At 36.3% G+C, this 25,585-nt stretch overlaps 1 protein-coding gene across 3 annotated transcripts in view; it reads left to right on the top strand.

The window, feature by feature from the left end:
• PANK1 (pantothenate kinase 1) overlaps positions 1 to 25,585 on the top strand; it is a 65,487-nt gene that overhangs the window by 641 nt on the left and 39,261 nt on the right. The window contains exon 1 of one of the 3 annotated variants that reach the window (XM_051981616.1): positions 377 to 587. The exons of the other annotated variants lie outside the window; for them this stretch is intronic. Within the exon in view, the coding sequence (XP_051837576.1) occupies positions 560 to 587 (28 nt within the window). The 5' untranslated portion in view covers positions 377 to 559. Of the gene's footprint in view, positions 1 to 376; positions 588 to 25,585 lie in introns of those variants that run through there. 3 annotated transcript variants of the gene reach the window in all.

The following is a 25,585-nucleotide window of genomic DNA, read 5'->3' as shown; positions in this document are numbered from 1 at the left end:
AGCTATCTTATTTGTGGCTGGGAAGAATGCATTGCGGGGACTATGGCTGGGAGGAGGGGCCGCCTTCACCGGGCTCCCTGGACTCCCCGAGGCTGCAGCCTCTTACTCCCTTCACTCTGACGATTTTCTTGCCCTTTGAATTGCAGAGTAGCCTGCAACCTCACTGGTCTATTGGTGAACGTCTAGTCAGGAGGTGTGTAGTTTGACAACCCCCAAATCACAGCTTATTAAATGGTGTTTCCACGCAACCAATCAGAGGGTCTTCCCGGGGGGACACACCCACTGATACCATGTGGGCTGGGACAATACGGACCAATGAAAAGCCTCTTTTTTTTTTCTTTGGTTTGGTTGGGAGTTTGTGGCTTGATTGTAATTTACAGTGTTTAGTAGGCTAAAATGAGTTATTTCACAATACGCAGCCTGTGTTATATAATGTTAGGTTCTAAAGGGTGTCTCCAAACTAGACTTTCTGGGATGTAAATTTGCAAGTCGTGTTTACAACTTGCCTCCGAACTAAACTTTATTTATTCTACTGTTGACCCGTTCCTGTGTATCTTTAATGAAGCTGATAAATGGCAAGAAACAGTGTAAGTAAACTGTAGATTTAATATCTAAATTAAGCACTAAGGGAGGAGGGGGAGTAATGAATGCATTCAAGAACCTATAGACCTTTCAATTTAAGTTTCTTCTCTCTTGACACTTTACTTTCTTTCTCTTAATTGAAAATGTTCTGTTATTTCCTAAGTCTTTTAGAAGTATATTAACATCGTTACCCTTGGTACTAAAGTATTCCACGACTTTAATTTATGTGGGCTGAAATTTTGGAACAAAAGTCTCTTGTCTTACCTAGCATTCTGAAATCGTTTTTGTTACCAAAAGCTTTCCAATGCATAGTTTTAAAATTTTCCTTTTATGCCGTCTGGAAAACTATATTTTTATGGACTTGATGGAGACTAATTGCTTCTCATTGCTACCGTAGTTTACTTAGCTTGATCGAACACTCTGAAAACTTAAAGATTCAGTAGGTATCCGGTTTGTATTTAGAAGTGTAATGCACTTACCATGAATTGTGTGTTATATTTACCTGTATTTCTGTACTCCTCCCATTGGACTACAGGTATCATGAATTCAGGAACTTCAATTTTGAATCGTTTCCCTGAAGCGTAGCAATGTATTTTGCATCCCCTATTTAAAACAAATGTTTGTGGAACACCTAGTCAATGCTGAAATGTAGTGAATAATTGAATACACTAAAATGTTTTTGTTCTATGTTTGCATTTTAAGTACCTGATGTTTAGTGAAGCGAAAATTTTCTGGTGATACCATTTTTTTTCTTAAAGAAGAAAAGATACTTTGTAGCAATTTCTTTAACACACTTTATAACTATGTATGCAGAAAGGAATAAAGTAATAGCCTCCAGAACATTTTTTTAAACAAGATAAATGGTGACTTTTTTCCTTTCTTTTAAACCTGTTCTTCTTCTTCTTCTTCTTTTTTTTTTTTAAGGAAGTTTGCTTTCTTAGGGGGGGAAAAAGCCTTTATAGTTTATATGGCATTAAAAGTGATTTGAATAGAAATTGCAAATATAAACTGAGTGTTTACCATTCAGCCATATCTTCTTCTTTGAAGTTTGAATAGGCTACTTGATGTCCAGTTTGATGGAAGACTTGCACTGGAATCCCCAGGTTTACCTTTGTGTGACCTTGTGATACGTTTTGAATCTCAGTTTTCTTCTTTGTGAAATGAAGGAATTGGACTAGAGAACCCTATGATTCTTTTATTTTTGCATAAATGTTAACAAAGTAATCCATAAATAAAGGAAGTGGAAAAATGGAAGAATAATCTTCTTGCTAAATAAAGGGTATACCAAGAGCCTTAATGCAGTTGTAAGCTTCAAAACTTACAACTAAAACTTTTGAAATACATTTTACTGTATCCTTGTGATCCTTGCATAAATGTCAATAGAATAAATTTTCAGTGAAAATTTATCAACAGATATTTAAGTAATAGAGGGGGAATCTTTTTGTTAAATACAATATTCTTGGGGCATGTGTGTGTATGTGTATGTGTAAGTGTGTAGAATTTTAACTTATTAATAGAAGTTTGAGTATTAAAATTGTGCACACTTCTTTCCTTGAGGCTAGGTAAAGTCTTATAAATAGCTGTCTCCCATCTATTGGTTTGTTTTCCTGTACCTTCTTTTGTTTACTCACCCCCATTCTAAAAAGGGAGCAGGATGTGGCAACATAGGCAGAAGCCCTTCTGTGTGCCATAGTTTTATTACATAGGCACCTGCAATGACTGTAGGCCAGCATATAGGTTAAACTTATAGGTCTTTATGTTTCTTGATATGTGTCATTTGCTTGTTTATTTATTTTGTCAGATTGCTGGGTACTTTTAGGCATTTAATATTCAAATTAACTAGAGGTAAGTCAGAGTAAGAGTAAGTAACATTTGATTTAAAAGTAAAGAACAAAAGGGAAGAATAGAATGTGCATTTCAGTGCAAGAGAATATTGGAGATAGGTTTGCTCTGATCTTTAGCAATTACAATAAATTATTCTCTTCTGTAGAGAAACATAGTTCTTTTACCTGAAATGTCTCTTATCTTTTTCCTGCACTTGATTCAGTCTAGTTCCAGCTCTTTAATGAAGCCTTCTCTTCCTTGACCATACTACTAAAGAGCCATAGGACCTTTTTTTTTTTTTTTAATACATTTTTAATTATATGAATTTTGACATCAACACATGTCTTTTTGTAAGCATTTAAGTAAAACAGTAGACAGTACTAGGCCTAGAATTAGTTATACTTGAGTTCAAATTCTACCTCAGACACAAGTTGTATGACTTTGGGCAAATCACTTCACCTATTTCACAATACCTATCTCCCAATGTTAATGTGAGAATAAAATGAGTTAACTATAAAGTTTGTAAAACTTAAAGCATTGTGCAAAGGCTTATGATTATTATCATTAATATAGTCCCTCCAAGTTACTTAAAGCTTATAACAAAAAGAATAATAGTAAACATATATATACATATATGAAAAATAGTAAAAAGAAAAAAATTTAAAGTTCAGCAAAACTAACCAATGTTTCTTTTTTTTTTTAATTATAGCTTTTTATTGACAAAACATATGCATGGGTAATTTTTCAACATTGACCCTTGCAAAAACTTCTGTTCCAACTTTTCCCCTCTTTGCCCCCATCCCCTCCCCTAGATGAGAACCATAGGGTCTTGACCAAATTACTTTTTTGGAACTTAGTTCTCTCCTGAGTTCAGTGTTGTCTTAGGTATATAGGCTGGACTAGGTCATGGAAGTCTTTCTAATTTTGAAATTCTAGGACTCTTCAATGTCCTACTTTCCATTCATCTATTCCTACTCTGAACATTTATAACATGTATGCTATATCATGTATACTACCAAATCAACTAATTGTATTCCATTTTGTAGTGTGTTAATTGTTTCATGTCTTCAATTAGACTATAAGTTCCAAAGGCAAGAGGATTGTCTATTGTCACATCATATAATCTTAGAATTGACATGAATCCCAGAGATTATCTAGCGGATTCTATCTTAAAGGAGAAGTCCTGTGCACAAGTAGAGTACCAAACTCATAATTCTTTGTTGGCTTTAACAGCAGGGGGAAAAACCAAACTCAACAACTGATATGATTTTTAGCGAATTTTCCAAATACAGGTTTGAGTAAAAATTGAGACTGAATTCTTTTAATCCATGGTTTGGGCCATCACAGGCAACAATGGACTTTTTGTTTTGGAGTCTTTACTGATAAGGTCTTACTTCACTTGATTCACAGAGATTCAGAAACTTCTTCAGAATATATCTTTTCAGTCCTAATGTGATCCTTTGGGGTCTCTCTTTAAATCTGTAAAATTATTAAGATTTGGATACCATTCTTAGTTTGCTGGTCTGAAGAATTGATTGGTAGGCATATGGTTATAGACTTAAAGAAAAAAATAGTAATGTGTTACTGTATATCTTCCATCTAATCTGTTGCTTATCAAGATCTAAGCTCTTTGAGGGCAGGGATTGCTTTTGCTTTTTGTGTGCAAGGCCTAGAATAGTACCTGACAGTAAGGGCTTAATAAATGATTAATTTATTTCATTGAACAGTATAGTTCATAAGAATTGTAATAAGTCAAATGGTCCAGTTGCTTCACTTTACAATTTAGGAAATTGAGGTCACAGAATTAAAGTGACTTGGCCAAAGACATACATATGTAGCAAGTATCTGAGCCTGGAATTTGCTATGAAGACCTCAGATCCCAAATCTAATGCTCTTTCCCCTAACTTTACATACTTTCCATCAAGATTTGGTCATTAAAAATGCTTCTCTGACTACAATGCGATTTAAAAAAAATCCTAATAATGTTATGTACTCTTACACCCCTCAAGTTAATATATTTTTTTTTTCATGAAAATGGTGAGTACCTACTTTTTAAAAGAGAAGAAAAGGGACACAATGTACTTTACAAGAGCTGCCTTGAAATTCTGAACTTTTAAACACTAAGGTTACTGTTACAGATGAGCAGCAACAGCAGTGAAGATACTGGAGAAATGTTAAGTACAAATAAAAAAATTAAACTTTGGAAAAGAAAACATTGGGAAGAAATTGAAGGATTTTTGTCACTCTTTATAATTTTTTTTTAAAAAGACTGAAACTGCCCATCAGCTTTCTGAATTGTAGAACTTTTTCTCCAATCCATTGAGTAGAAAGTGATTGGGAGACCTGGAAGAAAGTTTTTAATGTCAAGACTTCTTTACTTGAATACTATAATTGGAGACACTGAAATCTATAAACTGCATTTTTGAAAAGTGAAAGACTTCAACCTGAAAAAGACATAATTTAGATCTGGGCCAATTTTAGCCTTCAAGATTTGGAGTCTCTATTATTCCTGAATCAAGTTAAGTAGAGAGAAAGGGGGATTTGCAGTTGCCTGGTAGCTAGGGGAGCTATATAATACCAACCCAGGAATCCCTCCCGAATTCCTGGTTGTCTTTGCATGGGATAATTAGGTAGGCTTTTTTCCCCCCAGCATAATTAGTATTTCAAAAAGGGGAGGCTTAGTTGTCAGGAGGATTTAAAATTAAAGATAAGGGAAATAAACATTTATTAAGCATTTACTATGCTCCAGGCTTTGTGCCAAGGTATATACAAATATTATCTAATTATCAAAAAACTACTGAGATCTCCTTCACTGGGTAGTACTCTTCTATGAACTGATTTACATTTCAAATATTCTAGCCTCAGTTTCTCCATTCATAACCCAGGACAAAGCTTTTCCTGCCTCGTTGGGATTGCAAGTACCACGTGCTGTGAACTTTTTGAATGATATGGTCATAGAGTCAGAGAATTGTAGAGCTATTAGGGTCCTTAGAGAGAGCAGGATAACAAAATCTAGCGTTGGGATGATCTTAAGAATATCTTACCAAGTCAGTTAGTAAATATGGACAAGATTTGAAATCAGGTTCCTGGCTCAGAATCTAGCATTCTTTCTCCTGTTCCTCACTGTCTCTGGAATCTAGTCCCATCTCTCTTCTTTGTCGATTATCCTTAATGAAGAAAAGTGACTTATAAAAGCATTCTTTTATTTCAGTCATGACCCCCTTAGTTTTTATGCTATTATTAAATGAAAGGGTCTAAGAGTATTCAATATTTCACTGCTATATTCTTTTGTTTTTTTTACTAAGAAGAGGAAACCTTATTTCATCCATCTGTTCTCTGAGGTAAAGTCATTAATCAGTTTGTCTGTCTTTCAGTGTTATTTTCAATTGCATAATTGTAGTTATCATGTTGTCCTAGTTGTGCTTATGTCACTATTCATCAATGCATTTAGGTCTTCCTGTGTTTCTCTGAATTCATCATTTGTTATTGCTTATTTGTATAATAGTATTTGATCATATCCTTTCATTAAAATTTCCCATCATTATGCATCAATTTTATTTCGGTTTTTTACTGAAACTAAAAGTACAGTTGGCATTCATTGGAATCAATGATGAATTTCCAGAAGTGGTTACATGTATTTGGATTTATAATTCAAGGATAATATAACACATGGAAGTTGGTTCTGACTCAATGGAAATCTGCAGTGCAAATCAAAATTATTTTATCTTCACAAATTGGATTATTGGCTCTAATTAGGCCCTGGTTGTGGCCCATGGTTATATTTGGGTATTATACACCCTATTTCTTCTAGTAATAATCCTTTTTGCAGCCAATGAAATTCAGCAGCTAATACAGAGTACCTTTTGTTTCCTGTGGCCAAATGTGTAGAAATGCTATTTGTTAGCATTGAACTTGCTGGACATGTAATAGAAAAGAGTGGAATACAAATAGAAAATAAAACCTACTTATGTCTTAAGAACTAGATTGCCAAATGGGTCTGGAGGGGTTCTGGTGGTGCTTTTTGTCTTGTTTTTAAGGCATATATCTTTTTGTAAATAGTCAGATCTCATAAGAATGCACTTCTAGATGAGATTATTAACGAACGTAGTTTCATAAGCTTTAATGCCCAGGCCAGTTTTCCACCTTGGGATGACATACTTTCAAGTCAGATGTCAAAGGCATATGCCCTGGTCTGGGCACAAGTTCACTGAGCTGCTCAGTGAACCTTTCCCCCACATCACTTAGCTGTCAGGGGAGGTGTCTAGTTACTTGATTTGTGATGTCTTGTAGATGCTTGGCTTATCACATGGGTGTGTGTGTGTGTGTGTGTGTGTGTGTGTGTGTGTGTGTGTGTGTTTAAAAGATATCAGGTTATTTCAGGAGGAAAGGATTTTTGTAGGGAATCAGTGAAATTTTTAAAAAAGAGTCAAATAGTTATAACAGAAAATGCATACAGATCGGTAGGGAAGAGCCTAGAATGACTAATGATTTTAGTAGACTGACAAATGTTAGAGCTGGAAGTGACCTAAGTGATCATATTGTTTATCTCCCTCATTTTTCAGAAAATCCTGAGCTTTAAAAAGGAAAGGTGACTTTCCTAATGTCACATACTTAGCCAGTGGCAAAGTGGGACTTGAAGGAGAATTTTAGGAGGAGGTTAGATGAAGTTTCTCTCCATAGAAAGTTGATGGGGCTATGCTAAGGGTCTTATTCTTTATTGAAAAAATAAAATACATCTGCAAAAACTGTGGAGGATATGTCTGCTATAATATAAGCTAAGAGGCTGACTGTGTACCAAACTAAATCCTTGGAGCTTCTGCAAACAAATGTGCACTCCAAAGGATGATATGATTCAACACTATTATATTAAGTGCCTGGATCTCTTTGCCCACTAAGGATTATACCAACTATGTGACTTTGAATCCTCATTCAAAGAAATGGGCAGCTAAGACATTCTCTCCCTTTTCCTATACTCAAGGTACTTCTAGCAGCAGAATGATGTGTCTGGAAATTTTTTGATCTAATCTTAGTGGGTTGCCCAGGTTTGATAGAAGATAAGTCATTGCCAAGTAATTGGAAGGATTGTAAAGTAGACCCAAGGCCTCCAGAAGCCCCTTTAATCCATAGAATTTTACAGATTGACCAGATCTTACTGGAGAGTCTACCTACCCCACTCTGACTGGAGTCAGGCCTTCATTTCCTAAAGCTTTTGGTAGAGGGGTCACATGTTCTTTGGTACCATGTCTTAAACATGATCTCTATCAGAGATGATTCTCATTTTAATATCCAATAGGCTAATAATGTCTAGAGACATTCTGGTTCTGTATGACCTTACTAGCTCTTTGGCTTTGGGCAAGTAACTTCTTTTTGAGCAATGGTTTCCTCTCCTATAAAAGGGGAGGTTAAATATCTATTAAATATTTAATTTCAATTCTAAAGCCAGTGGTCCCATAAACTTAGCTTGATGCACCACACTGTGAATAATATTGTACAGAATGCGAAGAAGATCTTAAGATAGTTATTTTTTAGTGTGTCAGTATCTCTGTAAATAGAGCACAATAATTTTTTCCTGTGCAAGTTGAAATGAATACATATGTACATTTTTATTATGCCCTGGGATCTAGCATCTAATTATTGCCCCTGCTTTAAACCTTCTACCTAGCATTTGTTTAGAGGCTAAGAAAAGAGTTTGGGGTGCAAGTATAGACATTCTTGAAGAAAACATGGGCCATTCAACCAAAGTATGTTGGAATTGTGTTTGATATCAATCACAATGACCATGGTCAGATAACTTTGATCATTCACTGGTCAAAAGTCAATCTGGAATGTTTTACTTAGTTCTAGGTTAGTCTAGGAAGTTACTTGGGCTAGTGGATGCTTCATTATGTATAGGTAAAGACCAACCAGAAGGGATTCTTTAGCCAGCATAGACTCTATCAGGATGGAGGCTTCACGGGGCAAAAGGGATAAACAATTTAGTTAGTGCTTACTAAATGCCAGTCATTGTCCCAAGTATTTTATGGACAATCATTGTTCAGATGGCCCTTTTGGTATGCAATGTAGAGAATTACATAGATCTTCCAAATTAGGGATGTATAGATCACTGTCCTGGACAAGTTCATGTTCCTTTTTCAAACAAGTTTTTGCTATAGCTTAAATCAAGAGACACCCTTTGTTACCCTGAGTTCCTATATAAAGACTTCTTATATTCCTTGTCTTCTACATTATCCTTCAGATATTTGAAGATAGCTGTCATATCCCATCTGAGTCTTTCTTTCTTAGGCTAGTATACATCCCTAGTTCTTTGAATTGTTCATTCTGTGGCGTGTTCTTGATTGCTGTCCCCCATCCCCTCTCCAACCAACAAGGTCTTCTAAAACCTGTATGTGTAGAACTGAACATGGTAACATGGAACAGCACTGAACAACAACTTCATTATACAAGTTCATTATACATTTCCTGTATGATGAGGGGATTGGTCTAGAGCATTTCTGAGCTTAAAAAGAAGCATTTGGAGTATTTCTGGTAGGGTAAAAACCCAGTTACAGTTCTGGGGTTTCTTGGAAAGCAGAGAATTTTCAACATCACAGAAGACTTCCCATTCCTCAGTTCTCATCCAGTTTTTCAAATGTGGAAAGCCCCTGGGTTTGGTCTGACTGGGTTCAGACATACTCTCTCAGCAGTTCCACAATGAGCTTATCTCTCAGGGTCTAGGTCACACCCTTTGTGACTAGTTCAGGAAAACCCAGTAAAGGCTCTTTAGCCATTTTCACTTATGCCAGTCTCACCAGAGTGCTGGATTTTCTAAATGGTTGGTAGTAAAGACATGTTAGTACTAAGAATGTTCTGGTTCCAATGAGGATAAAGTATCAACAAGCTCTTGAGTCTTTTTGGATGGTATTATGGACTCAAAATTAGTAAGGCCACACATTGTTTGTGAATTTGTATGTCTATGTGTTTTAAAATGCCAATTTTTAAAATAATAGCTATTTCCACATGCTTTGGATAAAATACAAATTCCTATTTGGCATTTAAAGCCATTCCCAGTTTGGCTCCAGGCTACTTTTTCCAGGCATGTTACACATTAACTCTTCCTTTTGGGGTTTATTCCTCTTTACTAACCTTCACACACTCTACATTCCAGCAAAATCAGTCTCTTAGATGTTTTCCACATTTGATATGCCATCTCCATGCTTTGTACAACATCTCCCCAATCCTGACTTGTCCCTAGTAAAACTGACCAAAAAGCAGTGACAGCTGGCTGCACATACCACATTTCTAACCAGCCTTTCACCTCTCTTCTGAGAGGATACCCCTGACATCTTGAATTCATTCCTATTGCCAATGTGTTATGGGAATATTTGAAACTTTTGATGCTGAGAAGTGTATTCAACATTCTCCCCCTTCCCCCTACCAACAGCCCATTATGTTTCTTTCTGTCTCTTTTACTCCCAAATCTGTATATATATGTAATATAAGTGTATTTATACATAGGTATCTACTTATGTGTATACACATACTTATGAAGATATTGTTAAATATTCAATACCTACAACTTTCTGGTATATCGTCTACAATTCTTTTATGCATATTTGTGTAGAGAGCTGGAACTCTGGAGAAGTATACTTGAAATAAGGTGTTAACTCAGTGGAGTTACTACAGCACACTGAGCATTTGTCAACTGTAGAACCATATATCACCATACTAAGTATATGTAAACTAGAGAACCATTATCTCATCACTCACACTGAGTTAACACTCTGCTGTAAGTATCTTTGTTTCAAATAACTTTTCTCAGTTACCCAATATCTGAGGTCCTCTACATTGTACTTATTATCCTAAAGAAAGATTATAGTGTAATGAGAAATTTTGCTTACATCAGGCAATCCATAAATTCTGGACTTACATTGAGCATTAAGACTCAGGCTATTTGGCTCACAGCAGTGGGATCTGGGATATCTTCCCCCATTTCCCCCCCCCCCCCCCCAACTTCTTGATCTCCTCTCCCTTGGGCAATAAGCTCTTTACAGTATACTGGAATACAATACTGTAAGGTCCTGTAAGAGGACTTGGAACCATGCACTTGGTTTACTGAAGGGAAATTAAATCACAAAAATCCAGTTAGTCCATCTTTACCAATACAATTATTACATAATAGAAAAATACAAAAAATTACAAAATAGAAAAAATTTTCTGCCTTCATTACATGAAGCCTCTGTGAGGAACCAGTTTCCTGATTTTTACCAATACTAATACCAAGTTTTCAGTTTTAGCTTTTAGCTTTTTTCCATCCCCCTCTTTCTTCCTTCTCTCTCCCCACTCTCAGTCTGAGATCTGAAACTTTAGACCTAGAATGAAATCATCTTATACCGGGCATCTGCAAATACACCTAAATCCTTGGACTTGAATTTTCTCTCTTATACAGGATTTGTTTGAAAATAAATTCAAATGATGGAAGAAGAGATTTGACATTCAAAACCTTTTACCACCTCACCCCTCCCCACCATTGCTCACTTCTTATATTTTACTTATTTCTGCATACTCTGAGATTGAGTGAGCCTTCTGGCCATTCTTCATATGGGACACTCCATCTCCAGATTCCTTACATTATTTTTTCCTCATGTCTTCTTCATATCTGCTTCCTGGCTTCCCTGGGTTTTTTCAAGTCTCAGATAAAATGTCAATTTCTACAAGAAGACTTTCTTGATTTCTCTTAATGCTGCTCCCTTATCCTGTTACTAATCTCCAGTTTCTTCTGTCTGTATCTTGTTTATATTTAGTTGTTTCTGAGTTGTCTACCCATTATCTGGTGAGCTCTTTGAGGATAGGAACTATCTTTTACCTTTCTTTATATGCCCAGAATTTAGCACAGTGCCTGGCTTTGGATGCTTTATTAATGGACTACTGACTGACTTCTAGAAATACTACAGTGACTAATTTTGCCTCTGTCATTTATTTCCTGGCGTTCTCTGATTAGTTTAGATTTTTAGTGTCACCATGTCTATGCACTGAAGCTTATGCACTTTTGGGCTAGGGGAAAAAGGTGAATTGGAGTAGAAAGTCATTCTTGTTCTCAGATTCTTTTTATTCTAACTTTGCATGGCATGGCTATTAGAACTTGCATATTAGAATTATGATCAAAGTGCCTTCCATGGTACCCTTTCACCCAGTTCTCTTAGGTGAGGATCATGTCCCATAATTCCCTGCAAAATTTCAAACTATTTCCTAATACCCCTTTCTCTTTTTCTGTTGCTCAGATATATCACTTCACTATCTTCTCCTTCACTCCAGTCTCAGATGAAGAGGTGCCAAAGCATCTGCTCATGACTTCCCCATTAAATTCTCCATTTTCTGCTTTTTAATTTTTAAAAATTTTACACTCACATTAAAAATTTTGGGTTCCAAATTCTCTTTCTTCAGCCTCTTCCCCCACTTAATGAGAACGCAAGCAATACGACATCCATTATACATATAAAGTCATGCAAAACATTTTTATAGTATGTTGCAAAAAAGCAAGATAAATTAAAAAAATGAAAAACAATATACTTCAGTCTGCACTTAGAGATGAATAACTTTTTCCTCATAAATCCTTTGGGATTGTTTGGATCATTGCATTGATAAAAGTAGCTAAATCTTTCATGGTTGATCATTGTTACTCTCATCCCCATCCTCACTTCTATCTTTTCTCTTTTTCTATCTGTTGGCTTCTTTTCTGCTAACTGCAAATAATGCTCATGTGTTCCCCTGTAAGAAAAAATTGCTGGTGATTATATACTTTCTGGTTATACATTTCTTGGTACATTATTTCATTTGATCCTCGGAAGAACTCTTAAGGTAAGTAGTGTAATTTATATAGGTAAGAAAACTGGAGCTCAGAGAGGTTAAGTAGCTTGTCCTAAGTTAACAAAATAAATTGATGGATGAGGCCCCAAATCTGTATCTCTTGATTTCAAGACTTATTTTACTACTTGAGTAATTCAGTTGAATATTTGTAAATTGAATTCATGAAAAAAATTTGTGCAAAACTAATAATACGACTGATTTCACCCTGGGCAATGATCTCCCTCCTACTAACCTATTTCAAGCTTTTTCAAGCTGTTCCATGTAGATCTGTGGTTAATCTAGGAAGGTATTAATGGGTTGTGTATATTAAACTACCTTTTATTCATTCTTTGTACCTGCTGCACAAGGTGGTTTTCAGCCTCTCCTCAGATGCCACCTGGTCTACTTTGGAAGCTAGAACTTGATTGTTTAGGAATGATTTAAGGTTGGTATGAAATGGAATAAGATACTGGCAAGCCTGTTCTCCTCAGCAGGCATGGCTGTGTTGCTCCCTTGAGAGATCATTTAATGAGCTACTCCCAGGTGGCAGGTTCACAGATATCAGTGGCTTCCCTGGAGTATGAAGGAGTATAAAGATTCTGATATCCAGTGAAGATATAAAATTAAGCTTCTCCATTGCTTAAACCAGGATTTCATTAAGCAGGTAATGAGATTATACCTTTGTGAGCTGGTTCTGGGTAATACCTTAGGAACTATTTAGTAAAATGATTAAATTAGAACTTCCCATTTTGTTAAACTGAAGTCAAACCTTCCAAATGAAAACTTCAGAAAAAATAAAGAAGCCCAGGTCCAATCTTTATGATTGTGGGGGTCACAGGGATGCTAATAGGATGTAATCCAGCTCATCACTCCCAATGCTATAATTTCATTATCAGCTTAAATTGTTTGAAAGAAGTTTAATAAAAACAAAAATAGAGAAAATAACCACATTATTTTTTGAACTGCATTGAATTGTTTGTGATGGAGAATTTTGGGCTGACCACATACCCAAGAATCTTGGGTCAACTGGGGTAGAATTAAAACATGACTGATTTAGATTTAGAGTAAAAAGACCAAGATTACTTCCACTAATTAGTATGGATTGAACAAGTCACTTAATTTCTTAGCTTCATTTTCCTCACTGGTAAAATAGGCTAATAGTGTCTGCATTGTCAACTTCACAGGAGATGATGGTGGAATATAGTGAAAAGGAAAGCATGGTTGATTTGGAATCAGTACCTGGGGCTCTGAAACTTATATGACCTCTGGGCCAGTAAGTTAGTATTTCTGTGCTTCTCTATGTTCCTCTGTGAAAGGAAGGGATTGGACTAGGTCATCTCTGAAGTGCTTTCCCCTCTCTCATGCACAAGTTTGAATGCACCATGCCTCTGCTCAAAAAAAATCCCACTTGCCTCAAGAAGAAATTACAGCTTTCTTTGTTTGGCATTTAAAGATCATCACAAAGTGACGCTCTCTTATCATCCTCAACCGATGTCATTTATTCCCCCTCAGGAACTGTTTCAGTCTAACTGGACTACTTACTCCCTATATGGGACATTCAGTCTCCCACTTGTAGACCTTTGCAGACTCTGTCTCCTATATCTTAAATGTTCTTGCCCCTCCTCTCTGCCTTTAGGAATTGCTAATTTCCAATAGTTCCTAGTTTAAATCATCTTCTGTGGATTGCCTTTTATGAATGGTACCCCCCTTCCTTTTCAGTTGTTGGTCCTTTTCTTTCCTCTCTCTTCCCTGTCATTATGTTCTCCTATGTGTGTGTGTGAGATTTACTAATGATAGTTCACATCTATGTAAACTTTAAGGTTTACAAAATACTTAGTGTATTTCTTTTTTTAGAACATCTCATTCAATCTTCATAACTCTGTGAGTTAAGTTATAGTCATCATCACCATTCATGTCCTATAGCCGGTTAAAAAAAAAGTTAGCAACTTTGATTTTGTTTGTGTCTTTTGCCTTTGGAGAGCTAGAGTGCAGAGCAAAGAACTCCTTCCAAAGTCTCCAATTAAAGAGGCCCCCAGACCAGCCATTTTTAAATTTCACACCTGGTGATATTCCTTTGAAATGGACTGCATCAGACCTCCAAAAACTTCATCATTAAGAAACTGCATCATTCTTTGAGATTGTGTCAGGTTTAATACTCTTATCCCATTAGGTTCTCTCTCCTTGGGAGGCTGAAGACAACTCTTTCCAAAGCCTCCATTTAAAGAGGTCTCCCAGGCCAGCTTTCTTTTTGTGTATTGTCTTCTTAAATTGCAAACTTATTGAGGGCAGGGATTGTTTTCTTTTTTTTGTATTTGTATCTTTAGTCATTAGCACGGTGTATTTATAGGCTTTTATTGGCACCTAAATGCTCACAATGAATTGAATTGTCAGGAACAACTGAGAAAGTGGAAGCCAACTGTTACAGACATGTGAATAATAAGAGGTAACATCACTCATCTTTTCTCTGTTCATTTTCTGATTTTTTTTTTCATTTAAAGATGCAATCTGTAAACTATTTAGTAAACTAGATGGAGTACTATCAAATTCCTTTTAGGATGCAAATATGGGGCTGAAACTTAAACTAGAAAGAGCCAAAACAGAGAAAGAAAATTAGAGGCCAATTTCCCCCAAACTTTAAATAAACCATTAGTGAAGAGATTACATCAATTTATCAACAGGATAATACACTATATCCAGTTGGGATTTATATCAGGAATGCAGGGCTGGTTCAATATCAGGGAAATTATCCTCAGAATTGACCATATCACTAAGAAAGCTAACAGAAATCATATGGTTATCTCAATAGATGCTGAAAAAGCTTTTTTTTTTAAAACAAAATATAGTATCTATTTGTATTAAAAACCAGGGAGTAGAAGAATAAATGGAGTGATAACATCTATCTAAAACCATCAACAAACATTACATGTAATGGGGATAAGCAAGAATCATTCCCAGTAAGATCACCTGTGAAACAAGAATGCTCATTATCACCACTATTATTCAGTGTTTCACTAGAAATGTTATCTTTCTCAATAAAAGAAGGGGAAAAAATGAAGAAATTAGCCTAGGCAATGAAGAAACAAAACTATCTCTCTTTGCAGATGATATGATAGTATATTTAGAGAATCTTAGAGAATCAATTAAAAAACTACTTAAATAGTGAACAATTTTAGCAAAGTTGCAGAATATAAAATAAACCTACATAAATTGTTAGTATTTCCACATTTCATCAACAAAGCCTAGCAGCAAGAAATAGAAAGAGAAATTTTATTTAAAATAACTGTACATAATAAAAAAAAATTCGGAGTCTATCTGCCAAGACAAACCCAGGAACTATATGAATACTTTTCCCATAAATAAAGTCAGATGTAAACAATTTAAAAATTGTTCATGGGTAGGTTGAGAAAATATAATAAAATGTTAGTTCTATCTAAATTAATTTCTTTATACGGTGTCATACCAAAAATTATTTTATAGCACTTGAAAAAATAAAAACAAAATTCATCTAGGAGAACAAAAGGTCAAGGATATCAAGGGAATTAATGGTGGAAAAAATGCAAAGGAAGGTGGTCTCATTGTATCAAATTTAAAACTGTATTATAAAACAGCAGTCATCAAAACTATTTGGCATTGGTCACAGAAGACAGATGGATCAGTGAAATAAATTAGATACACAAGACAGTAGTAAATGGCTATAGTAATCTACTGTTTGATAAATCCAAAGACTAAAAACTCACTATTTGACAAAATGTTCTGGGAAAACTGGAAAATAGTGTGGCGGAACTTAGACATAGACCATTATCTCCCACTATATACCAATAAAGTCAAAATAAGTATGTGATTTAGACATAAAATATAATACCATAAGCAAATTAGAAGACTAAGGAATGGTTTATCCATCAAACCTATAGAGAAAGGAAGAATTTATGACTAAACAAAAGATAGAAAACATCATGAAATGCAAAATTGATCATTTTAATTATAGTAAATTGAAAAGTTTTTATACAAACAAAACCAATATAACCAAGATTAGAAGGGAAGCAGAAAGTTGGGAAACCATTTTTAGTGTTACTAATAAAGGCCTCATTTCTAAAACATTGAATTGAATTGAATTGAGTCAGATTTATTAAAATACAAGTAATTCCTCAATTGATAAAAGGATATGAAAAGAGAATTTTCAGATGAAGAAATTAAAGTTATCTATAGTCATATGAAAAAATTCTCTAAATCACTATTGATTAGAGAAATGCAAAGGTACCACTTCACACCTATCGGATTGACTAATATGGCAGAAAAGGAGAATGATGAATGTTGGAAAAGATGGGGGAAAACTGAAATACTACTACATTGTTGCTGGAGTTGTGAACTGATCTAACCATTCTGGAGAGCAATTGGGACCATATCCAAAAGGCTACAAAAATGTATATAACCTTTGATGCAACAATATCACTCCTAAGTCTGTATCCCAGAAAAACAAAAAAGGGGGAAGGACTCACTTGTACAAAAATGTTTGTAGCAGCTCTTTTTTTTTTTTTTTTTTGTGGTGGTAAAGAATTGGAAATTGAGGGGATGCCCATCAACTGGGGAATGGCTGAACAAGTTGTGGTATATGAATGTCATGGAATATTATTGGTCTATAAGAAATGTTGAGCAAGTGAATCTTAAAAAAAAAAAAGAAAGAAAAGAAATCCAACAACCTGGAAAGACTTATATGAATGGATGCTGAGTAAAGTGAGCAGAACCAGGAGGACATTGCACACATTAACAGCAATATTGTGTGATCAGTTACTATAGAATTAGCTCTTTAATTCATGATGGAAAATATTGAGCACATCTAGAGAAAGAACTATGGAGTTTGAATGCAGATTGAAGCACATTATTTTCACCTTTGTTTTTGTTTTTGTTTTTTGTTTTTCTTTCTTGTGGTTTTTCTCTTTTGTTGTGAGTTTTCACACCATGACTAATGTGGAAATATGTTTACATGATATATATCTGTAAACCTATTTCAGATTACTTGCTATCTTGAATAAGGAGAGGAGAGGGAAAATAAAATTGGAACTCAAAATCTTAAAAAAGATGTCTGTTAAAAAAAAAACTCTTTACATGTAATTGGAAAAAAAATAAAATACTATTACATAAAAAAATGCAACCTGAAGGTTGGGATGGAGGAGGGTGGTTTTAATTTTGATAAGTATCATAAATGTGTTTCCTCTGCCTATCAGAACCTCTTTGGAAAGACATAGGAAAATGGGTTATTTCTTTTCCTCTAAGTGCACAGCAGTGGCTCTGACAGCTCCAAACTTAGCAGCCATATGTTTCTGAATTAAGCTGCCAGGTGGAAGATGAGGCTAGGTAGGAAGGAAGTGGGGACTGAAGTAACTGCCAGAGGGGTGGCTAGCCTCTTCCATTGCCTACATGATACAAAACCTAGGAACCTATGGGGAAAGGTGTGGAGGGGGAGGGTAAAGTATGCTGGCCTGGAAAACAATGAATTCTGCAGGGTTACATGATTTGGGAAGTCGGGGTCATTAAGTTAGCAAGTCCCTCTTCAGTTTGGGAGAAAATGCAAGCCAGGTAGCACTCTAGTGTTCTGAGAAATAATCTTTGCTTTAAGAATAAGCTGAGACTGGATGAAGACCCTTATCTTTGTGAAAGTATCATAGGAACTTGCCTCTTTGGATCTGTGGGTTTCCCTTTGGTTGGCTTTCTCTTTTATTATTTAAGTACCTATTATTTACCAGGAGTTAAGGAAGACTAAGACAAAAACTAAACAGCTCCTTTCAAGGAGATTACTAAAGGGGGCGAGGTTGGGGATGTTAGAGGGAGAAAAAACACTTACATATATAGGTTTGTGTCAAATAGAGACAAGATTATATTGAGGGAATGTTGTTAGCAGCTAGGGGGACAGAAAAGGATAATATAGAAGGTGGTTCTTGAATGAAACTAGTTATTCCAAAAGGCAGAGGTAAGGAGATGCATTCCAGACCCGGGGCACAGCTAATGCAAAGGCACTGAGATGGGAAATGGAGTTCTATGTGTGGGGAACACTTAAGATCTCTCCCTATTTCTCTTTTTGTTTCTCGCTGTCTCTGTTTCACATTCTTTCTCTGCCTTCTTAAAAAGAGGAGGGGAAGAGGTGAGCTAGACTGTGTTTGTTATTTTGCCTTATGTGCAGTTTTATCTAGCTACTTACATGGTTTTACAAGATGCCAGCAGGACACAGATTCATTGACTTGGTTCCCAGAGAGCACCGCTCCTCCTCCCCCCCCTCCCCACACACACTTTTTTAAATTGTAAGAATGCTTGCTTAACTTTAAAATAAACTTTAGAAAATCAGTGGGGAGAAAAACAGAGTTCCATTTACTGAGCTTAATTATACACAGACTGCTTTAGGAATGCATTTTTCCCTCAAGCCATAGGACACCTGTGACTTCAGAACCATAATTTGGAATGGATTTTAAAATGTTTTGGGGTACTTGCATGATAAATTCTTTGCCCATAATTTTGCTGACATGTAATTGGATGCATTTCTCTGCTCTGGGATGGGGGTGGGGGTAGTAATGTGTTTCACAGTAGAGCATCTAATTGAAACAGTATTGGACCAAATTCCCTCCAAGTACTCCTAAAACTTTCTTCATCCCTTATTGTTTGTCCTTGGTTCTTGAAGAGGACCATGATATTAAGGAGGGGATACCATGACATGCACGTGAACTGGATTTAAGTGAGGGAGGGCTGTTCAAGGTCATCTGCTTCACTTTCCCCTCCAGAACTATCTGGAGGTCCAGTGGACCAGTATCTGGTCCAGTGACAAGATACAGATCAGGATAACTAGAGATGCCCTGGGTGCAGTGGGTTAAGGTCTGACTGAGGCACTACCCATTCAGTGATTAAGACTAGGTAAGAGACGAGGTAAAGGATGGCCTCTTTAAGAAGGGAAAAGAAGTCTAGACTTCTGGCCTTAGCAGCAGCAATTGCTTTTTATATACATTCACTCAGAGTCAGTGCTGGCCCAAACTATGACCGAGTGGAGCGAAAGACCCTAAGTTGGGACTAGAAACCAGGTTAGGTGATTCTGAATTCAGACTTTCCATTGGGGCACCTGGGTTTTAGACCCTTTTCTGCCACTAACTAGCAAATCATTTCTACCTCTCAGGACCTCAGGATCCTCAATTGTAAAGTGAGAGATTTGGACTAGATGAAGACCAAAGGCTATATTATATGGTGGGAAGAGGCCTCCAGGACAAGAGACTTAATCACTTTGAGTCTCATTTTCCTGTCCTATAAAAAAGAAGTGCTTGGATTATATGACCACTGGAGTCTAGCACCTTTAGCATCACAACTCTAGGATCTAGTTATAGTTCCCATCATCTTTGTCATGTAGGACAATCAGACATTAAACTGAGAATGCTTTATTTCAAGTGCCAAGGAGCAGACTAGGATCATCCAATGCATTCAGCTGGTTATCAATGAAAGATCACTTCTTTCCCTGGGAGCAGTTAGTCACACTTTTTGAATATTTTTGTTACTTTTTTAATCTTTTATGCATCTTGGATTGCATTCTGGGCCATTGGGGCTTGCTTCAGGAAGTATCCTTGCCCCAGTGATAGTGCTGGTGTGCCACAAGATCTTTGAGAAATGATACCAACTTTTGTAATTATCCAGAGGTAATAAATCTGCTACATATTTTTGCCTGTGTTGAATTTGGAATATTGAGATATTTCACAATTGTGGCTGTTGACAAATGCAGTTTAAATAAATTAGTCCAGGACAACTTTCCTGATTTGCATTCAATTCTAAATCTCTGTGAGCTCTTAAAGTTTTAGTTTAGAGGTGAAGTTACCCCTTTCATTGGTGGTGGAGAGTTTTCTGCATCTGCTTTTCAATCAGGAAGAAAAAGCCTGCTGAACAAACATTAGAATTGGAGGCTATGAGGAACCAAACGAATTTTATATTCTTGATCTATTGGGTAGCCTCTCTTTACATTAGTTATTAGTTTATTTTGAGGCCTGTGACCCATCCTCACCATTTGAGGTGCTAAGTATATGATTTTCTGCCGAAGAAAGAAAGCCATGTTTCTGTTATTATTGTTGCTTAATGTCTGCTATGATTACAAGAACCCCCATTTTGGGAATCTTCTTTCCTAAGAAGTCTTTTTTAAAAAAATAATAATTAAAAAACCTTTTTTAGGCAATTGCGGTTAAGTGACTTGCCCAGAGTTACACAGTTAGGAAGTATTCCTGAGTATGCATTTGAATCAAGGCCTCCTGGCTGTGATTCCCTCATATGCCGCTTTGTTTTTCATGTTTGAATGTTTCCCTTAGTTTCTGTATCATATAGCTGCCCCTCCTAAGTCTTTTTTTTTTTTTTCCCTGAGGCAGTTGGGGTTAAGTGACTTGCCCAGAGTCACACAGCTAGAAAGTGTTAAGTGTCTGAGACCAGAGTTGAACTCAGATCCTCCTGACTTCAGGGCTGGTGCTTTAACCACTGTGCCATCAAGCTGCCCCTCCCAAGGAGTCTTAAGGCTGAAAAGTAGAGCAAGAGGTAGAGTGCTGGATGTGGGACAGGAAGACTTGAATTCAATTCCTTCATTAGATACTATAAGATAGGTGACTGGGCAAGTCATTCAACCTTTCTCAGTCTCCAAATGTGTGTATTGGTAGCATCTACCTCACAGAACTGATGGGAAGATCAAAGTCAAATGAAGATACTGTGTATAAAGCATTTTACAAACCTTAAGGGTTATATTAATATTAGCATTATTATCATTAAATAGTAGAAACTTTTACGTTACTTATGGTTTATTTTCATCCTTTTTTTCTTACTCATTAGGGATTAATAGTTTTCAATAGTATTTTATTTTTCCAATTACAGGTAAAGATAGTTTTCATTATTCATTTTTGTAAGATTTTGAGTTCCAAATTTTTCTCTTCTCCCTTCTCTCATTTCTCTCCCAAAATTACAAGCAATCTGATATAGGCTATATAGGTACAGTCATTTTAAACATAGTTAATAGTTTTCTTGAAACGTAGTCACGTCTAGTTTTGTAAGTTTGTCAAATATGCAATGTTTTTTTTTTTCTTTTAGTTTTCACAAAACTTTTGTGCCCCACCCTCGTGAAGATAATAGTAGTTCCAGTCAAAGCTGTTATCAGGATATCTGTCTGTCATTTATTTATTTACTTAATTATCTATTTATTGTTGAGGCATTTGGGGTTAAGTGACTGAGTGACTTGCCCAGGATCACACAGTCAGGAAGTGTTATGTGTCTGAGGCTAGATTTGAACTCAGGTCCTCCTGACTTCAGGGCTGGTGCTCTACCCACTGCACCACCTAGCTGCCCAGGATACTTATTAATACACAAACTGAGCAGATTGTCTATCCAGAGATAAGCCAAGCTCCTAATGTCACTGACCTTATATGATCCTTAAGTTAATTATACAAACCAGAAAAAAGAGGCCATTTTGTTGGAGGGTCCTGAGGGATCTTCAGAGATTAATCCCTAGTACTGTCCACTTCAGAAAGATTGCCCTTTGTTTAGGCAGACACCTTTCTGTCAAATGTCTGGCAGATATTTGAGGTCGCTTGCAAAGGGTAGAGTCTCATTTGACAAGAACTCATTTCTAAAGAGTACCTTTGGTATTACAGAAACAGAAGCAATCCCCATTGTATATGGCATTGTTGCCCCAGACATCCTAGGCCTTGAAATGGCATAGATTACTTGCAATGGAATGGAAATGTCTGGCACAAGATCAAGAGAAATATTTCTGATCTGGACTTCCTCTAGAAGTACCTGAGGAAGCCAAGAGCTGCCGTTCCATGCTGACTCTTAGATCTTCATCCAAGATCTGTTGGGGTATAAATCATCTCTGTCCTAACTCACATATTCTTCAAGAATCTCACTGGAATATTTGGGCGTTTTGCTTGGGCTTCTGCTTCCAACAATGAGAGGGTCAGGAGAATGTTTACTACATGACTGTTCTTTTAAAGAACATTGCTGTGGGATTTGTGACTTTTGGAACCTGGAAGGGGTGACAAGGCTGATGCTTAAGGTTTAAGAAGTGGGAAATAGCTGGAAGAGAAGAGTATTCTGCTGGCAACTGACTGGAGGGGCTTAATTTTGCCTCTGGGAAAGGGAGGATAAGCAATAGACAGTTATTGGATTCCTGAGGGGATAACTCTGGGAAAAGTTGAAATTTTATCTATTCTTCAAAGCCCAACTCTGGTGCTGCTTCCTCCAAGAAGTATTCTCGAATGCCCGGAAGGGGAATTCTTCTTCCTCACAGCTCTTCTAGTATGTGCCTGCCCTGTTCACCTCAAGTCATTTGTGCACTTACTGTCTTAGGGAGACATTTTTAGCTTCGTGAAACTGCAAATCACCATCATTTCATTTCAGGAATTATGAGGATATTTGAACAAGAAAAATTTGAACAAGAAAAAATTCATTTGTCTTGTCATTCCAGTGTCCTTAAGAGGGTCAGTAAAGAGAATGAATAGTGTTTGGTTTCCTGTCACAGGTGTGAATCACAACTCTGGCTTGTGAGGGAATTTTTACCACCAAAGAAATGCTTTCCACAGCAAAAATGCTCATAGCCACTTGGGTGGATGCCATGATCTCCAGGACTTTCACCATCCTGGTTATTTCTTTCAGCTGATAACTATTCTTCCTAGAGTCCATTGTTGCAGTACCCCAAATGTGGTTCAACTGAGGCAGAGTACAATGAAATTGTCACTTCTCTAATACTGGCTGCTGTCGCTCTTAAATTTTTTTTTTTTATTTTCCTTTTCTTCTCTTCCTGGGAAAAGAAACTCCCAGGTTCACAAATTCCTCAACTAGTTTATAGGAGGTTATCTTATTCATAAAAAAAAAAAAAATAGCTCCTTTTTTGTTTTCTCCATTTTTTAAAAAAAGTTCTTGATGAAATGCATCTCCCCACTTTCTGCCAGAGAAATGATGAACTTCAAATGCAAGATAAAGCATACATTTTTTGATTATGATCAATGTGGGAATTATTTTGCTTGACTGTATTTATAATAAGGCTTTTAAAAAATTGTTGAATAGGAGGGTGGGGAGAGTACAAAGGGAGAGAAAATACATTCTTGTTAATCATAAAAAATAATGAAATTTGAATAAAAAAGTGTCTAGGTCTTTACACAATAGGCAGAAAAGCTTTCCATATTCACGCAAACACTGAGACCAGCTATATCTTTATTTCTTTTATTTCACTTGACAAAAGATATAGAGCACTAAGGGCTTGCACCTCTCTTTTCCCAGTATACATAACTCCTCAGGGATGATTCCAGGATGAGGTCCTTAGCAAGGGAAAAACAGTCAAGGATTGCTTAGAGATGTGACCCTCCCCTTTCTTCAAGGCCAACAAATGGCAGAAGGGAGAAACATCTGTAAAACTATACATTTCATTTATCTGTAGAACTTGTTCTTTTTGGAATATAAGGCTTAGATGGAATCCTTATTCAGAATAAGTTGAATTAGGCCTCAGGGATCCCTTTCAACTCAAATATTATGAGATTCAAACAAAATTAGGCCATTGCGTAGGGACTTAGGATTTAGGGCTAGCGGAACAATTTGTGTCCATTCACATGCAGTCTATTGTGTTTCTGGATGTGTAGGTGAGCTGACTCTTGTGTAATTGCACCTGCTGTCTAGCAGAAAACACTTAGAAATTCAGAAACTGGATGCAGATTGAGGAAGGAGAATACCACTGTGGAATAGCTTTCTATTTCTAGAACCATCCTTTTGGACATCTTGAAAACCCAGAATGTCTGTGCTTTCTTTGTGGTGAGGAGAGAGTGCATTGAGTCAGGGATGACAATTACATTTTCTTCCTCTTAGCTTGTGTGCAAGAACAACTAAGTTTAGTTCCACAGATGCTTAAACTTGTAAAATTATAAATAGCAGATTGTTTTATTAATAAAAACTCTCTTCTCTCAAAGAGGGAGAAGGGAATGTACCCAAAGTACACCTTTAAAGTTTAATTTCCATTATTAACTCCTAACCACACATCTCATTACTTTAAGTCCAAACAAATCAAACCCTGGTTTTGTGGTGTTTGCTGATTTTAAAGATGTAAATGCCCACAATAAAAATTTTTTACAATGTGCTGGTGATTTGAGCTGTCTCCATCATTCCTGATTAAGGATAATTTGTTGTAGATTCTGCCAGTCCCTTTACTTTTTGGAAACCAGTTTCATTGTCCATAAAATGAGTTCAACATTGGGATTCAAAAGTCTGAAATTTTTCATGTAAGAACAGGGATTCAATTAAATTTGCAAAAATTACAGTAACTTGAAAATAATGAATAGAAGAGGTTGCTTCCTTCATTTCCATTAACTTTAGCAGCTTTGATTAAACAGTTATGTTTCAAAAACTCAGTTATTTTCCCTTAATTCTGTTTCCTGATTTGCTCATTGGGAGGTGGGAAATCACCCTCAGATTGGGTAGCAGTGGAAAGAAGAAGCTAGGACCCAGGTGGCCTACAAATAGTGTAGACAATCCATGCAAAATGGCTGATTGCAACATCTATTGAACTTCACAGGTGGGTATTACATGATATTGAGATAAGGCTACAAAGTAGAGCACAGTTCAGCTCATTTTATTAGAGGAGCTTAGTTTTCCTTTTGTTTCTAATAATTATTATAATAGTCAATATTTGTTTAGAGCATTAAGGGTTTGCAAAACTCTTTATATACCATGTCATTTTATCTCAAAACAATTTTCTATGAAGTGGATGCTATTATAATCTCCATTTTCAATGAAAAGGAAACTTGGAGGCTATAACTTGCTCAGGGACCACATAGCTAGTAAATATCTGAAGTTGGGTTTGTTTTCTAGCCTCCAAGTCTAGATCCATTAATATATATCAGCAGGTCCATGAGCTTGAATGAGAAAATTACATCTTTATAGCAACATAACTGGTTTCCTTGGTAAACTTTTGTATTTTATCTTATACATTTACAACATTATTCAGAGGAGAGAAACACAGGTTTCACTAGGGTCCCGGAGGGCCCATCACCCCAAAAATGGCTAAAAACCTCTGGACTAGACTTTCATAGAAGCATAGATAAGTAGAAAATATGAAAACAATATAAAGTCTAACTTGCTTCATTCTACAGGTGAGGAAATTGAGGTCCCTACAAGGAGAAGAGACTGGTGAGAGGTAACAATGGTGGGTGATAGAGATAAGATTAGAACTCTAGTCTCTTGAATCTTAACAGATCCATGTCCAGCCACTGAAAAAAAACTGCTTTGGCCTTTGCATGATGGTGGGTTTTTATTTTATATATCGTAAAATGCAATGCAAAGGCATAATGTTGGATTTTAGAGGAGTGAAGCATGATTG

The sequence above is a fragment of the Antechinus flavipes genome, chromosome 2, assembly GCF_016432865.1.
Source record: "Antechinus flavipes isolate AdamAnt ecotype Samford, QLD, Australia chromosome 2, AdamAnt_v2, whole genome shotgun sequence".
NCBI lineage: Eukaryota > Metazoa > Chordata > Mammalia > Dasyuromorphia > Dasyuridae > Antechinus > Antechinus flavipes.
The sequence above is the reverse complement of the archived record's forward strand: the minus strand, read 5'-3'. Positions and strand labels throughout refer to the sequence as shown.